This window comes from Cottoperca gobio, chromosome 8 (assembly GCF_900634415.1).
Source record: "Cottoperca gobio chromosome 8, fCotGob3.1, whole genome shotgun sequence".
NCBI classification, from domain to species: Eukaryota; Metazoa; Chordata; class Actinopteri; order Perciformes; family Bovichtidae; genus Cottoperca; species Cottoperca gobio.
In genome coordinates this window covers 11,794,981-11,811,699 of record NC_041362.1, presented here as the reverse complement: position 1 = coordinate 11,811,699, position 16,719 = coordinate 11,794,981, and the positions used below count along the sequence as shown (strand labels likewise).

The 16,719-nt window shown below is 39.2% G+C and overlaps 1 protein-coding gene across 3 annotated transcripts; it reads left to right on the top strand.

The window, feature by feature from the left end:
* Nucleotides 1-7: 7 nt before the first annotated feature.
* Nucleotides 8-16,706, top strand: rhot1a (ras homolog family member T1a). 3 transcript variants are annotated; one of them, XM_029437430.1, is made up of 21 exons: nucleotides 8-778; nucleotides 2,460-2,518; nucleotides 2,736-2,817; nucleotides 2,984-3,027; nucleotides 3,110-3,163; nucleotides 3,341-3,393; nucleotides 4,049-4,157; nucleotides 4,945-5,046; nucleotides 5,332-5,430; nucleotides 5,595-5,703; nucleotides 5,875-5,995; nucleotides 7,094-7,178; nucleotides 7,330-7,475; nucleotides 7,661-7,761; nucleotides 7,985-8,115; nucleotides 8,517-8,600; nucleotides 8,738-8,860; nucleotides 8,963-9,165; nucleotides 10,332-10,454; nucleotides 11,782-11,880; nucleotides 12,700-12,781. In XM_029437430.1, the coding sequence occupies exons 1-21, from the start codon at nucleotides 742-744 to the stop codon at nucleotides 12,764-12,766; spliced, it is 2,031 nt and encodes a 676-aa protein (XP_029293290.1). In that variant the 5' UTR covers nucleotides 8-741; the 3' UTR covers nucleotides 12,767-12,781. The 3 variants fall into 3 exon arrangements, with proteins under 3 accessions (XP_029293290.1, XP_029293288.1, XP_029293289.1); XM_029437428.1 differs by lacking the exons at nucleotides 11,782-11,880; nucleotides 12,700-12,781 and adding an exon at nucleotides 15,576-16,706; XM_029437429.1 differs by lacking the exons at nucleotides 10,332-10,454; nucleotides 11,782-11,880; nucleotides 12,700-12,781 and adding an exon at nucleotides 15,576-16,706.
* Nucleotides 16,707-16,719: the final 13 nt, after the last annotated feature.

The window sequence follows — 16,719 nt, the reverse complement described above, 5'->3', positions numbered from 1 at the left end:
CCTCGCATGTGATTGACCGCATGGTGTGCCCATCAAAATAAAGTCAGTACTTTTTGTATATTGTACAATCTTCGTTCGGAGGGGGTCCAGGCTCAGTGTTACAGGGGCCCTGTTGCCCCCCTCCCCCCAGAAGTGTTATCCATAAAATGTAAGCATTACACATAACCTGCCACATTTTACAAAACAATTAGTATTTAGATTATACTAATTAGATGGAGTGTTTCCTTCCATCAATGTCCCAGATAAGAACATCTTATTGATACTAAATCTTTATTTTTTATTTTTTACATGAAGTCATGAAACAAATGCAGCTCCTCTCTTTGGCGCAAGAGAGCAGCATAACGCGTTTTTAAAATCCAGATGAAGTTTGTCCTGTACGCCTTGCTGTAGTTGCCGGGTGTTGGAGGTCGGACATACCCATGAAACATCCACTGCGAAATGCTATACAAGCGCCGAAAAGAGTGTGATTAACATGAAATTACGGAGACATGTGTCACACACTACTCTTTAAATTGTGTTTACTCCCGAGCTGATTAGTCGCAAGTTGATAAGAAGCGCGTAGAAAACACGTAGGAGAAGCGTAAACTGTCTGTCCGTTTTGTCCTACAAAGGCGCCGAGAGTTTGACAGGACTTCACTGCGCAGGCCTGGCGTTGGGTAAACTGCTGGAGGAGGACGACATCCAAAGGACTACATGAGACAATAAAGACTGTCCTTTCTGTTGAGGGAAGCAAGATAAAACATGAGAAAGGACGTGAGGATACTACTTGTAGGGGAACGTAAGTAGTAGCTGTCTTTAATCCAAAAGCGGCTGAATGCTTTATTAGCTAACATGCTAGTGAGGGAGCTAGAGGCTACAGCTAGCAGACACAGTGAATCTAACACTATACTAAGCACTGAGATTATGTGTGCAGTGAGGGGCGAGCTGTGCAGAAGAACCATGCACACAGTGACTGTACAATGAAATATAAGAATAAATATTCTGTATTTTGGTTTCTGTCTGGTGTATCTCATGGTGCATGATACTTAATCACGAGTGTTTCCATGTACTGCCATGTCTTGATACTCAATACACTACTTCTCATAAGCAGACATAATGTGAGAACGAGGCTGCCACGAGCTGTAGTTTGAATAGTGCAACATAACTATTCCCAGGTGTAAATGCTTCACGAAGAAACCAAATATGATGAGCATTGTGAAGATGGTATTTATTGCAGGCCTATTGTTGTATTGAACTTTATTAGATACTACTAACAGAGTACTCAATATGAACTGACAACCCTCTATTTAACCTGTAACTAAAATCTACAGAATGCGAAATAACATGATAACAAAGTAAATTGTATTCTATAGTATGAAATGAAAGCATTACTGGAACTAGAGCTTTATTAATTAATACATAAAATGTCAGACAAATAATGAAACATCACAGTTTCTAACCATTTTTTCTTAAAGCCTAAATGGTGATGTCTCCAAATCGCTTGCTTTGTATAACCAACAGTCCAAAATCCCAAATAATAAGTTTGATACAAACAAAAGCAGCAAATCTTCACAATTTAGAAGCTGAAAGCAGGGAATATTTGGCATTTTTGATTCATAATGACCTAAACGATTATTCAATTATCAAAATAGTTGAGAAGTTTCCTGTAAATCAATAAATTGTTAACGTGGCGCAGTCATACACTATAATAATTTATATTTACAAGATCTCAACTTCTCCCAGGACCCCCGAGTGAGGAAAAAATTAGGCCAAAAAGTCAATAGATCCCACCCTTACTTAACTGTGTTAAGTCAGTGTTCATGTGTTTTGTCAGTACCATTTATGTTTCAGTTAAGGCTATGCAGGGTGGCCTACACATTAGGCGAGTTGGTACTCTGACTGTTCCTGAGAGAGGTTCAGCCAAAACACTACGTTCCTACTCCAGTGTTGTGAAGTTCAGTTTTGTGGGGTTACAGATAGCAGATAGCAGATAGCCTGCCAAGACATTAAGGGGCCACTTAGCCTGCAATTCAGGATTATATTTAATATTGATTAATCTGTCAACCATTTCTTTGATTAATTGTCTTTATTATGTTATAAAATATTGAAAATACCATTACAGTTCCCAGAGACAGAGGAGTCTACAAATTTATTTTATCATTAAATGTATATATTGTGAGTAATTTTTGAAAAACAGTGCAACTCTTATGCCAATCTATCTAACAAATGACCTAATCTCAGACCATATTTCTCCACCTTGTATTGTATTTGTGCTCTGTGTTGGACTTTAGTGAGTACTCCTTTGATAACCGTTGCACTCTCCTGCAGCTCTTATCCCTCTTCAGCTGCTCTGTGCCGTGTCACTTAACACATTACCCAGACTGCTGAATAAAAATGGTAGAGAGGTAATGACCCATTGTCAGTAAAAGACGTGTGTAATAACATAATGTAATAACAAATATTTTACTTTGTCCGTACAGCCAAGGTGGGGAAGACATCGCTGATCATGTCTCTGGTCAGTGAGGAGTTTCCTGATGAGGTATGTATCAACAGGCAATCAGATGATGGATACGGTAGAAATCATCCTGCTGTTAAGTTTTCACTTGCATCCTGATCATATATACTTAAGCTGGTTAATACTGTTTGGCTGTTATTTGGTGATGTCAGACTCAAGAGGGGAAAATACAAGATATCCATAATATTTATTGAGGCTTGCTTGTTGTCAGAAGTTTTGATCATCTTCCTCTGTCTTTCAGGTTCCTCTCCGAGCTGAGGAGATCACCATCCCAGCTGATGTCACCCCAGAGAGGGTGCCCACACACATTGTGGATTATTCAGGTAAATCCTCCATACACACACACACACACACACACACACACACACACAACCACGGTCTGCAAAATTGATATATTTTAATGATCCCTTCTGCATATTAATAGGAATAGATTGGTTTGGTAACATGTAAATTGCTGTACCGATGTGGCTTTTTGACACCTTTTTATAGAGGCAGAACAGTCAGACGAGCAGCTGTACCAAGAAATATCAAAGGTTGGTTTGACTTAATTTTCACTCTCATCTGGTCTTGTAATGCCTGTACCCCATGTTTTAATATTCCTATTTGTCTTTTCAGGCAAATGTTATCTGCATAGTTTACTCGGTCAACAACAAGAAGTCCATTGAAAAGGTGAGCACTGCTTCCCTCTGTCCTCCACGTAGTCAATCAAATGCATAACTGCAGTATGTCTGGAATTTGAAACGGGACGCTGCATGTGCTTCACATCTTAATCTGAGAAAATGAATTGGTGTTTGTAATGAATGTTTACGCGGCTACAGTGTTTGATATTGTGCGTTACTCCCCAAGGTGACAAGCCACTGGATTCCCCTCATAAATGACAGAACGGACAAGGATAGCAGGTGTGTGTTCCTGTCACTTTAATAGATTTGTGCTTGTCTTCCCTGTGGGTCACGTCAGCGAGGTTGTTCTGCGTCTGCTAGCTTGAAATCAGAGTGGTGGGAACTAGGGATACTAGGGATGATTTAAGATTATTGAACAACTGAAAAGAGGGTTTAACATTGTTACGCTAATACTTACTAAACTGCATGCCACACTGTGTTAAATATAGAATAATTTGTTCTGTTTTTGCCTTTGCTATTTATTGTAAGCTACATGAATGAATTAGTTTGATATGCTATATTTAGGTGAAATTGTGTTTACAGATGACAGCAAGGTGATTAAAGCTAATCTGCGGTATGAGAACATAATATAGTACGGTTGCAACTAATGAGTATTTTCATTATCGATGCATCATCATTTTCTCAATTGATTTAATTGTTTGGTCTATAAAATGGTGATCTTACATTTGTCCAGCCAAAAAGCCCAATTTTTTTAGTTTACAATAATATAAAACGGAAAGAAATCTTCAAACAACCAGAGAATGCTTGGCATTTTTGCACAAACAATAAATCTATTATCAATATAGCTGCCTATTATTTTTCTGTCGATCAACTAATTGATTAAGCGACTGATCGCGGTAGCTCTATAACGTAGTAATGAATGACTTCACTGCAGGGTACCACTGATCCTTGTGGGGAACAAGTCGGACCTGGTGGAACACAGCAGCATGGAGACCATCCTCCCAATCATGAATCAATACCAGGATATCGAGACCTGTGTAGAGGTGAGGCATCAGTACACTCATGCATTTAAAACAAACCTTTCGGATCCATTGAGGCAGGGCTGTGTTGAGGTCTCACTCAGTTAAATATCAAAGAAAGTGCTTTGATGAAGCACTTGATAGCAATGAATTGGCAAATGAAAAATGAAATCCAATACTAGCAGTGACTGTCAGAGAGCGGCTGGCTATGCGAGGCGGATCGGCCCCCAACTGCTCTAAGGCAGCACTCCAGCGCCTGACTCCACTTACTCTCTGACTGAGTCGTTAATAGATTCATGTCGCTCAACCCCGCGCTCCAAGGACATGGCCTGCTGTGAGTCTGTTGACAGGAAGCTGGCCTCTGTCTGCATTACGGTGTCATTCAAATGTCCCTCCATCACATGAGGGTGCTCGGTCATGCCCTCCTCAACAAGGTTAAAAAAGGGAGATGAGGAGGACGTGAGAGAAGGCACAACGCAGTAACGCAGTAACGCAGTAACATGCAAGATGCACTTTAATGTCTGAGTTGACTGCGATAGAGCATGAATGGTTTCATAATTTGTTTTTCTTATATATGGATATATATATAAGAAATAAGGATAGGATAAGATATCCTCTATTGACTCTGTTAAATTGTGTTTTCTACTAACTTCATTTACTTTTTTGGAAAGTTGTTGAAGTAAAGGTAATAGAAATTAAAATAATAAAAAGCCTAAGTGAATTATTCAAGTCTGTGTAGATAAGTTTGCCATATCTAGATACTTTTCCAGTTGCTCTTGTTCAGGGTAATCATGTCCTCTTTCTCCCCCAGTGCTCCGCCAAAAACTTGAAGAACATCTCTGAGCTTTTCTACTATGCCCAGAAGGCTGTTCTCCACCCGACAGGACCCCTGTACTGCCCAGAGGAGAAGGAGGTGAGATCTATAAAGTCGATTCAGAAGACAAAGTAAAGTTAGAACATCATAAATGTCGTGGAAATTAAATGTTTTTTTAACAAATGGGGCGATTTATCTTTGCTAATAATATGTTGGATTAATGTTACTGTTGTGTGTAATTTTAATTAAAAGAATCTTTAGAAACCATATCGCATAATAATTTGGTGGACCCCCTGCAGTAACTGTGAGGACCCTCTAGGGGTCACAGACCCCCCCCCCCTTTGAAGACCCCTGAGCTAAATGATTACATTTCTTCTGTTACAGTTGAAGCCTTCTTGCATCAAGTCTTTAACTAGAATCTTCAAAGTGTCTGACCTGGACAACGACGGCATCCTTAATGACAACGAGCTCAACTTCTTCCAGGTAATGTTTTCCACTTCAACAGTGTCATTGTCAACATCATTTGTATGGCGACATAAGATTTCACAATTGTGGAACTTTTCATCACTAGTAAAACTGACTGACTGGTGGCAGCTTTAAACTTGAACCAAACATGAAAACTACAAATGTATCACTTGTGTGTATAGAGAACATGTTTCAATACACCGCTGGCGCCTCAGGCCTTAGAGGATGTAAAGAATGTGGTCAGGAGGAACATGACGGATGGAGTCAAGGACAACGGACTTTCACTCAAAGGTCAGACACTCTTCATATCATATTTCTCTTCTTTCCTGCTTCCTCTACTTTATAACTTATCCTTCTTCATGTCCCCTCAACAATCCCTCTTTTCTGCTTGTCTTTTTACTCCGTTCTTTTATGACAATTGCTGACTACATCCATTCTCCTGCCATTGGCTCTTTATTGCAGGCTTCCTGTTCCTGCACACCCTCTTCATACAGCGAGGCCGACACGAGACCACCTGGACTGTGCTGAGGAGGTTTGGTTACGACGATGACCTGGAGCTCACACAGGAATACCTGTTCCCCATGTAAGTGCACACTTATCAAAGGTTATTTGTTGCATTTATGATTTTTTTATGATTTTTTTGGCTTTCCATGCCTTTATGATAGTGGGAAGTGCAGATTGTGAAAGGGGGAGAGAGAGAAGGGGAATGACATACAGCAAATGGCCGCAGGTCGGACTCGAACCAGTGGCCGCTGTGGCAAGGACTCAGCCTTTATATATGGGTCGCCTGTGCTACCGGGTGATCTACCATCTGATTTTAAAGGTGACAGGAAAGAGATAGATGTCTGAACAGAACTTTTGCATTGTTGAATCATCAGGGTGTCCTGTTAGATGATCCTTCTGCATTATTGATAAGAGTGTTTATTATAAGTTTGCATGTGCTAATTGGGTTTAAAAGCATTGGACATTTAGTTTCTGTATCATTGGGTATATACAAATGGCCAAACTGCTATAATGCAATGTTATGTTTTTTGTTTTATACTGAGAAAAGCACAGCTTAACTCATATGGCAAGGTCACTGCTAACCATGTTGTTGGTTTTCTTGATAAAATGTTTAGGACTGATGATTATTTACTATATCAAATAATTTACAAGTTATTTTCTTGATTAATTGCTTCATCTATAAAATGTCAGAAAATAGTATATTGCATTATATAGTAGTATAGTATATAGTATTAAATAACTGTCCAAAACGTAAAGATATTTAGTTTTCTAAATAAAATCCTTGCACTTGGAACAAGACAATGTTGTATCTTGCATGCCTAATTTTAAAAGTGCAATCTACAGGTTATTGCAACTACTAATAGCTCATATATTTGTGGATGACACGGGGGTCAAAAGTGTATTTAGAATATACATAATGGTGTGTTTTTGTTAATCATTCATAGTCTTATTGATGTCTCGTTCCTCTTTTGAAATGACCTCATTGATCACAATCGACAGTCCGCTTGTTATTTCCTCTTCTCTACTAAATTGTTCTAGTTGACCGCCTAGTATTGGAAGTGTTTCAGACTGATTGTTTCTACCTTTGTCACTTTTGAAAGCAGAATCTGAGAGATCCTCAGTCATGTTTCGAGAGCTCTCTGTTAAATGATTGTTTCTGTCTGTCCCTGTATCGCAGGATAAAGATCACCCCAGACTGCACCACAGAGCTTAATCACAACGCTTACCTCTTTCTCCAGAGTGTCTTTGACAAACATGACAAAGTGAGTGGTTAGAAATTAATTTAACTACATTAAAAAACATTTTCTTCTTCTTTATAAATCGTTATATGCATTTTTAGCTGTTAGCTGGGTTTCTTTTTTTATTCCCCAAAAAATGTTTGCTAGTCAAGTATGTGCACTTTGTATGACCCAGGACAGAGATTGTGCGCTGTCGCCAGAAGAGGTGAAGGACTTGTTCAAAGTGTTTCCCTACATGCCCTGGGGTCCGGATGTCAACCACACGGTTTGCACTAACGAACAGGGATGGATCACATACCAGGGATACCTCTCCCAGTGGACGTGAGTGGGGAACATATCTATTAATACACACGCACACACACACACACAACACGCAACACACAACACGCAACACACACAAAACTGTAGGACATACAATATCAGTACAAAGATCATTTTACAAAATCATGCTCGTATAAATCTCTCATGCCATTGACTCATCATGACTTGTGTGTTTTCTGTGGTAGGTTAACAACGTATCTAGATGTTCAGCGTAGTTTGGAGTACTTAGGTTATCTTGGCTACTCTATCATCTATGAACAGGAATCCCAAGCTGCTGCCATTACAGGTAAGAGGTCGTAATTAAATTCAACTCTATTTTTGTCTAGCAGCCCCTATGTTGATTGACAAAAACTAAAAGTAAATAGTCAAAGCAATATGTGTACTGAACAGTTTACTTTTCTTCCTTTCTTCTTTTTTTTTATTGAATTTGAAGTTTAATACAAAAAATGCATGAAATGTTGCCATTGATCATTTATGTTCTCACTTATATGCATTCCCTGTTCTTTCAGTGACACGTAACAAGCGCATCGATCTGCAGAAGAAACAGACCCAGCGCAGCGTCTTCCGTTGCAACGTCTTGGGGGCCCGAGGCAGCGGCAAGAGTGGCTTCCTCCAAGCTTTCCTGGGCAGGAACCTGCAGGTTAGTGGAAAGCATGGCAGCAAATGATTTTAAACTCTATTTTTAAACTGGCAGTTTGTCTTGCTGGACACACACGCTCAGTTTTAGAGGGTTCAAATCCATGGGAGGCAACATTTTACAAAGTACAAAATAATTCAAACTTGCCAAAAATGTTTGTGTTTAGCTGTAAAATGATGAGATGATCTTATGTAGAACCCTCATGCATTTATTGATGGACGTGTGGGGGGAAAAAGCACCTTTTGGCTTTAAAACTTCTGTTTTGCTTGTATCTGGGCAGCCCAAGATGCAATACATTTAAACTTGATGCAACAATGCAAAGTAAAAGATTAAACTATATATTAAAGATATGTAAATAGTCTTGATGGGTGTCTGCTATTGACCTTGTTTGTTATCCATCACAGAAACAGAGGCGGATTAGAGAAGACCACAAGTCCTTCTATGCCATCAGCACAACTTATGTTTATGGTCAGGAGAAGTACCTGCTGGTAAGAACTATTTACTCATCTGATTTTTGGATTACTGTGACGTAATCTGGGTATATTACACTTGACTGTGTATCAGTACTCTGCAAAATGTTAATCCCTCTATCTGCACACTCTCTGTCTCGTCTACACACTACAAGCTCCATGAGGTGATGCCAGATTTTGACTTCCTGTCAGAGGCGGACCTCGCCTGTGATGTGGTCTGCCTGGTGTATGACATCAACGATCCACGCTCTTTTGAATACTGCGCCAAAGTATACAAGGTATGTTTCAGAAGATGTATAAAATGCTCATCAGATCCATGAGGTTTATAAGGCCTGCTACATACTGTCCAACTAGTGACATTCAATGGTTGTGTTTGGCAGCAATACTTCATAGATAGCAAGACGCCATGCGTGGTGCTTGCCGCCAAGTCGGACCTGCATGAAGTACGGCAGCACTACAGCCTCTCACCACACGAGTTCTGCCGTAAACACAAGATCCACCCACCCCAGCCGTACACATGCAGCACGACCGATGTACCCAGCAAAGACATCTACACTAGACTCACCACCATGGCTATGTATCCGTGAGTATTAAACCTCTTTGTGGTCTCATCTAGTTAACCCTTTAAACCGCTGAGTCCTACAGCCTAATCCACCGTGGCCATCTTTTCTCATGTGCGCCGATCGACTTTTACCTCTCTCCTGGATGTTTGTATCAGACAGTGCCCGGGATTTTAATGAAAATTAAGGAAAGCCGACATGTATATGCTCTGTAAACTTAAATGCAGGTCTTGATCAATGCTTGAATTCTGGACTCCCCGAGCCACTTCAGTCAATACATGAGGACTTTGGTTTCCTTCGCCACCGAGCACCCTCTACAAATGAAATGCATATTCTGCGTTTCTTATGCTTCCTTGTAAATTGGTTGTATTTGTGTGTCCGTGTCTGAAACTCTTCGAGGTCAGTCCTTTGACCTTATAGAATTTGAGTGCCTTAACTCTCCAAAGCTTTCTAATCAGATTAGATATCTGAGCAGATTATTTGGCACTCAATGAGACGTACCCACTTAATCTCATTTTAGCTGGCCAGAAATCCTATTGTTTACACATGAATGTAAGCATTAGAATTGCCGCACCCTAGGGTAGGAGTTTGAGTAGTAAGGCTATATACTGATAGAGGGGGAATTCAGGATCAAACAGTGAAGTTGCATGACATGCATGACATCAGTGGTTTGTCAAAGTGTAAACTGAGTTTACTTCTTATAGAAAATAATTGACCATTTAAGCACTATTAATTACCACGACTACATAGATTCATATTATACATCAAACCAACCTTTTATGTTGTAATTGTTCAAATTCCATTACAATATGGGGCCAGTTTCTGTATTTATCCTCCACATGTTTTGTCTGTTGTGACTGTTACCTTCCTTTCTTTGTGGGTTTCCTCTCCTTGTGTCTGAGTTTATTCTTCTTTTAAGACTTTGAAAATTCATTATAGATGTTTCCTTGTCAATACTTTTGTTTACTGTCTATGAGTTGAGGAGGTGAAGTTAAATGGCTGCAGTGCAGGTTTCAGCTCAGAAGTAAGTATTCTCTCAACTCAGGTTCTTTGATTAAGTCTAGCGGTTAAACAAGGTTGAGGCTTTTGTCTACTTGGCTTTGGCCTCCTCCTCCTCTGTGTGTGTTGTTTAGTGCGTGTTGTCTTTCTGTGGTGGTGAATACACAAATTTTTGTGTGTCTTTCCGCAGCCACGCCCGTCTCCGCTGCATGTGCGCCTGCAACAGGTGCACCTATTGCCTGTGTCAGAACCTCCTCAAGTTGGAGCTGCTGCGCAGTATTAAGGCCCAACTCTGCAGGGTCGTTTTCAACAGGTTCATACGTGTAGTATAAGCTCTGGTGTTTTAACATAGACTCATTCCTCCTCCCTGTATCTCCCACCCTTCGGGTCTGACCTTCAGGGTGGGTCACAAAGAGGCTCCTCTTTCACCCAAGCTCTCTAACACTGGCGATGGTGACAGCTACTCTACTCTCCTTCAGTGCTTTCCTGTGGTCAGGTTTACAATGCATATCCACTTCAGGGAATAGGGAATATTAAATGTGATTGTAGTGATACTCTGTGCCAAAGCAAAGTTGTTTAGATAAATAGTATAGTCTTCCTTTTAGTCTTCCAATTATTTGATGTTCATTGCACTGGGAAATTTCGCCTTTTGCGTCCCGCTGTGTTGCCACCTAGCTTCCCCCGTACTCAGCTGTACCTCAGTGATGCTTGTTGACGTAGAGATATCTCTGGTGTTATAGTTCAGTTACTCTCTCAAACCTAAAGATCAACCATCGGTCCAAGAGGTCATTGTTTCCAGTCCTGTTTTTGTTTTGTTTTTTTCAAACGGATTAGCAAAACAAATAATAATTCCTTTTTTTTTTATAAATGTGTCATCTGAAGGTGAAAGGTAGCTCCTACCTGATGTGTCAGTCCTAACTTTAGGACTTTTTGGTCTAAGAGTAATTTGCAAAATATGTCATCCCTAAAAGTAGCCCCTCAGTCACTCAAACAATGATGTCTTTAAATAAAATCTAGTTACATTTTTTAAAATATATTAGTTAATGTAACATTTAATTTCAGGTAATCTTCAGCTTCAGGTAATAAGCTTTTTCACTTCAGTGTTTTGGGAAAAAAATATTTTTTTAATGTATTTAACATAATACATTTATTTTTTATTTAAATAAAGAAAATTGGATTCATTTAATTTAATACATTAATTTAATTTGAATAAATTTGAATTGTCAGATTTGTCTATAATTTCAATTGAATTCATAATTTAATGGAATAAAAGTTATAGTTTGATTTAACTTATTTTTACATTTAATTTAAAATACTATATTTTTAATATAATTTAATATAATTTACAATGACTTGTTCCTTGTGCTCCTCTCTATGGATGAATATTTAATTTCACTGACACAGACTTGACCATCACTGTAGACAACTGTAACACCCCCCCATCTCTTAGCGTCTCAGTAAAAGTTGCTCTCGGCAGCTTTCTGAAATGCTCTTAAGAGGAAACTCTTACTTTGTTTTAGTCCTGGTGGTAAGATATTGGATTCGTTCCAGCCAAATCAAAAGAGAGATAAGATATTATTAAAAAATGTTGTTGTATACTTAAAACCCATTTACATAAGATGTTTTGGTCTCTGCTCCAGCTCCGACCAGCCCCCCAGCTCTCTGTACAGTTTGACACAGCGAAGTGTGACGATGGTGTGCCAGCTAACTCACAGGCTGCTAGCCAGGGAGGTGACAGTGTGTTGGAATCTGTGTGAAAAATGCATGATGTTATTTGCTTGTGCAGTGCAAACTTAACTCCTGACACTAACCCACATATATAAAAACAAATGTTTTACAATTGAATTACAAAATATATATATATTCAGAGGAATAGGATTATTATTTTTTGGATCGTTCTGACATTTCATTTATTTGCTACAAGTAACTGTAATGCACCACATCATGTTGTTCAGCAAGTGACAAAATATCAAGTCCAGTTACACAAGTTACTTTACTTTAATAGTAGTTTTATTCCCTGCTGTCCTGCGGTGGATATGCAAACTGTGAATCTTGACTAAAAAGCATATTATTTGCTGAATGAGAGAAAACATCCATTCTCTTTAGTGTGTGCTTAATTCAAGCTGAAAAGCTCATCAATGTCTGCATGTTTGATATGTGATTTCTTTTCAATCAAATTCTTCCTGTCTATTAATTTCTCTGTGGCACCAACTTTAATCAATAATCAAAGAGTGCTTGATTCATTATCTGTGATGTTTTCAGTCTCCCTTTGTCTTAATTTCCATTCTTAACACTGAAGTCTACACCCACATGAGACACTTCATTTTAAACAATTTTGCACAATTGTAATTGTGTATATATAGTAAAGTATACAACGCTGTTCCCTTGTTCTCCTGTGGGTTTAGACTTTAGAAATGTAACGTGAAGGCTGATTTTTAAAATCAAAATGTGTTTCTTTGATGTTTAAATTGATTGTACTGTACCGATCACCCTGTCATTTCATCCTGTTTTTCCTGTCTTGTATATTCCGTCTTTGTGTTTTTCCTTCCAATCTATAGGTGTTTAGACACATGCTTTTGGCTGCCCCTCTTCCTCTTCCTCTTGCACGTGGTCACCCTCTGCTAATCTGTGTGCTGCTATGTTGCATGCTTCACCTGTTCTCTAACTCTCTGGATAACAAAAGGCATTCCTCGGTCCTTAGCTGGGAATTAGTTTCTCATCTGTCCATCTCTACAGTAAAGAGAGCTTGGTGTTTTCAATAAGATAGGGGGGTGGCGCAATGCAGGGTTTGATGGATGTTTATGGCAGAAGTGTGTCGTACTTTTGCTGATTTATGGGAAATAAGTTTTGTTTTTTTAGCCCAACAATGGCATAAAATATAGGGCTTGTAGTTGGCCGTTCATAGACCCAGACAGAGCTACATACTGTAACGTTGCAACCAGCACTAACCCATTGTCGTAATACTTTTTTAATCTCAGAGTTGTTGACACTATTAATAGCATGACACTTAATGGGCCAGCTCTGGCAGTGCAAGAGGCTGACACACCACATTGACTGGTCAACATGTTGACTCTGTTAAATAATGTTGTTTTAATTTGACATGGTAATCTAAGTCATCTTCCATAGTGCGCAATATTGAAATCGCTTCTTGGGTCACCAAAATAACAAGCAACAGAGGGAAGAGTCTTTAGCGATTTATTTTCCTTTGCTCTTTTGATTTGTTACCAATCAAAAAATCAAGCGTATGACAAGTGCCATACGATGTCTAAATGTTTAAGGTCCAGCAGCAGAGAAAGTAGGACAAAACTGAGAAACTGAATGAAGACAAATTGGAGATGTACTTTATTTCCAAAGAAACTCTCACTCAATCGAGACGTAAAAGACGGCTTTTAAAATGTGTTTTACCCGGTGACAACGAGATTCATTCCTCAACTGCCATGTGGTGTGTACAGTGTGTATGTGATGTGTGTGTGTGTGTGTAGCTTTTTTCATTGTTTGAAGTGTGCGGTGTCATTTGAGAGGGGATGCAGTCATAGTTTGTGCTTCTAAGGGTTTGGGTGGATGTCCATGTTCCTGACTGTCCGGGCTGGGTAGAGCTGGGTGATATGGATGAGATCAGGTCACTTCTTCTTCTATTGCTAACTTACAGCTTTGTTGGTGTAACTACTGATACTTAAACAAAATATTGAATCTAAACTAGGGTAATGTTACCTGGCCAAAAGAAACAGTTGTTGTGATTTGATATACTGTCCTACAAAAAGAAAGTCATTTCAATGTAAAAATGCTAGACCAACATTTATGCTTTGTTATATTATAGGTGGCAATTGAATCCCACCTGGCAGTCTCAATCTTCAAACTAATTGAATAGTGAAATGACAGAAGAAAATGTGCAACAATTTTGATAATCGATTGATCATTTAAGTAATTAAATTTAATTCACAAAATGCGTACAATTCTCTGGTTTCAGCTTAAATGTACATATTTGCTTTCATATAGTCTGTCATGTCTACCGGTCTGACAATACAAGACATTTGAAGAAGTCAATTTTGGCTCTAACTTGACATTTTATAGACTAAATTAATACTTAATTAATCAAGAAAGTAAATATCGCTAATAAAAATAGTTGTTGGTGGCATCCCTAGTTCATATTCTATTAAAATATCACCCAGCTCTACTGTGTGTGTGTGTGTGTGTGTGAGTGTGTGAGAGAGAGTGTGAGGCTGCTGGGCTGGGTGGAGGCTGTGGGGGGGGGGGGGCTACCTGCTGTTAGAGGAGGATTTCAGCAGGTTTCAGCCGTCTCCAACGTGGAGGGGTCCATCTTTATGGAGGCCTCTGCTGAGCAGCTAATTCCCCCAGACAGGTAAAAGCAGAAGTCGCATCCACAGAGAGGGATGTTATATTTTTAGTTGAAGAAAAAAAAATCCGATCCAATTTCTGTAAATCGTGTTAATGATTTAAGAACAGGTGTGAACAAAAATAATTTATTTGTCAGGATAATCTTAATTTGTTTTCTGTGAAAAAGGTTTTCAGGTAAGTGTTAATGTATCTCTGCACTCAGAACACAAGGTACTTACTGTATATTGTGTAGTGTTGCACTTCAGCCTCTTATGGCCAGAATAAGTATTACAACAATAAACCAAAATTCACCTGTCAAACTGTTTTCACAGATGATCTAAAAGTAATGATGTTAAGTCATAAACATAAGAGGAAACGTATCCCTAGAATTTGATATTGATCTTATTATTCAACTCTCCAACAGAAAGCGATTTACAATTCTCCTAAAATGTCAAAGTGTCCCCTTTTAAGTTTTAAGGCCGCCAGATTGAGTTTTAAATGTTTCTCTTTTCCCAGTAAAGGAAGCGCGGGTGACGTGTGAACATGTTTTAGGCTGGTTTCTCTCCTGATCCTACTAGAGTACCAGGGTCCTAGTGAGTGTGTAGCACGCTCAACTGTAGACCAGTCGCACTTGGGTTTGCTGTCTCCATTGCTTTATTCATTGCTTGCTTTTATTCTGCATACTGTAGTTCTCCAGTGCTTGTGTTTCTTGCCAGATCAGCTGGATTTGTTTTTGGTAGGATAGGTGTTAGTTATATTTCCTTCTAGTTTTCTTCCTCCCAGTGCGAAACAAAGCAGCTACTTCTCATAGTGCAACACCTTTCCTCTGTCTTCTTCCCCAAACCAAAACCAACTGTCAAGAGAAAGCATGTGCTCCTGTTTCAAGGTGATATCACGGGGTGCTGATATTCCTTATTTATGGTCCTGATTTTAGGAAATTTCCACTGGAGAGAGAGGGCACATGACTTTTTTTTGTCATTTGGCAACTCATCCCGCTGTTGTTTTACCACTGGAGTTGTATCCTGTTGTAGTTGGCTCCCTCTTTTTCTTGCTGCGTTTTTTTCCTCTCACCTGCTCTGTCTCTCGCTCCCTCTCACAGGCACATGGCTCAGGCAGACCTGAAAAACTCCACCTTCTGGCTGAGAGCGAGCGTCGGTGCCACGGTGTTTGCCGTGCTGGGCTTTGCCATGTACAGGGCACTTCTCAAACAGCGGTGATCAGAGAGCATGAGACGGCTACTTCCTCCCCACGGTCCTTCTGTTGACTCTGCCCCTTCCCTCTTACCTGAAAGACTCAAAAAGACTGGCTGACTAACTAACCGGGCCCTCAACTCCACCTCATCCTCTTCCCACAATGCAACACAAGCAAGAAACAAATGAGCAAAATCATAGGTACATTTTATATGCATTAAAAAAATGAAGTGTGGTTTAGTTTATTTTGTTAATGTTGTGGGGAAAGGGGCATGCTACTTTTGAGATCACTTGTACATCATTCAATTTGTAAATGCTGACATTCTGTGATCTATTGGTCTAGTCTGACTCTACTAGTCACTGGATGTTTTCAGCTGATCCAGTCCTTTTTTTCTCAGGTCAGTATTATTAGTTAGATGGTTGGAGACCAGAGAGAGGCAGCCATATTCAGCAACACCACAAAGGGACTTGAATCTGTTAATAGATGTGTATATGCAGTATATTATGTATGTACTTTTTAGAATTGGACCCATAGACCGCATAACAAGCTCCTACAGGAGGTGGGAGTGATACATCTAACAATAGAAAGGTCATGATTGGCATGCACTTGTTTATTTTGTGTGTTTATTTATTAACCTGTTTCTTTATTTTTCTTGTCTGTTTTGAGTGCACCGCATGAAACAGATGGAGGAATTTACATTTCCCATGTATTTTTGTATTTAGTATTATCAAAGCAGTCCTTATGGTGTATCATGATTTTCTGGTTTTCAAATAGAGCTTTGTCCCACATGTTATATTTTTATGAAGTTAGAGGCACCATAGATCAACAGATTATGCTATTAACAACAGCCATTCAGCGCACCTCTCCCACCTTAAAACTATTAAAGTGTTTCTTCTCTTTTCCAGCATTTACAATAAAGAATTGTATGATCTGGCTCAGTCGTGTATGTGTGTTATTGGGGTGAAACGACAGCTCATTTAAAAGCAGCGAGTAAAATAAAATGGTTTTAAATATCTGTAATAAAGTAAATTTACACCCACTGATGTGTTTGT

Coding starts and splice junctions, on each gene's coding strand:
- rhot1a (XM_029437430.1), top strand. CDS start 742: ATGAGAAAGGACGTGAGGATACTACTTGTAGGGGAAC. Junction 779..2,459: donor GATACTACTTGTAGGGGAAC/GTAAGTAGTAGC, acceptor TTGTCCGTACAG/CCAAGGTGGGGAAGACATCG. Junction 2,519..2,735: donor GTGAGGAGTTTCCTGATGAG/GTATGTATCAAC, acceptor TCTGTCTTTCAG/GTTCCTCTCCGAGCTGAGGA.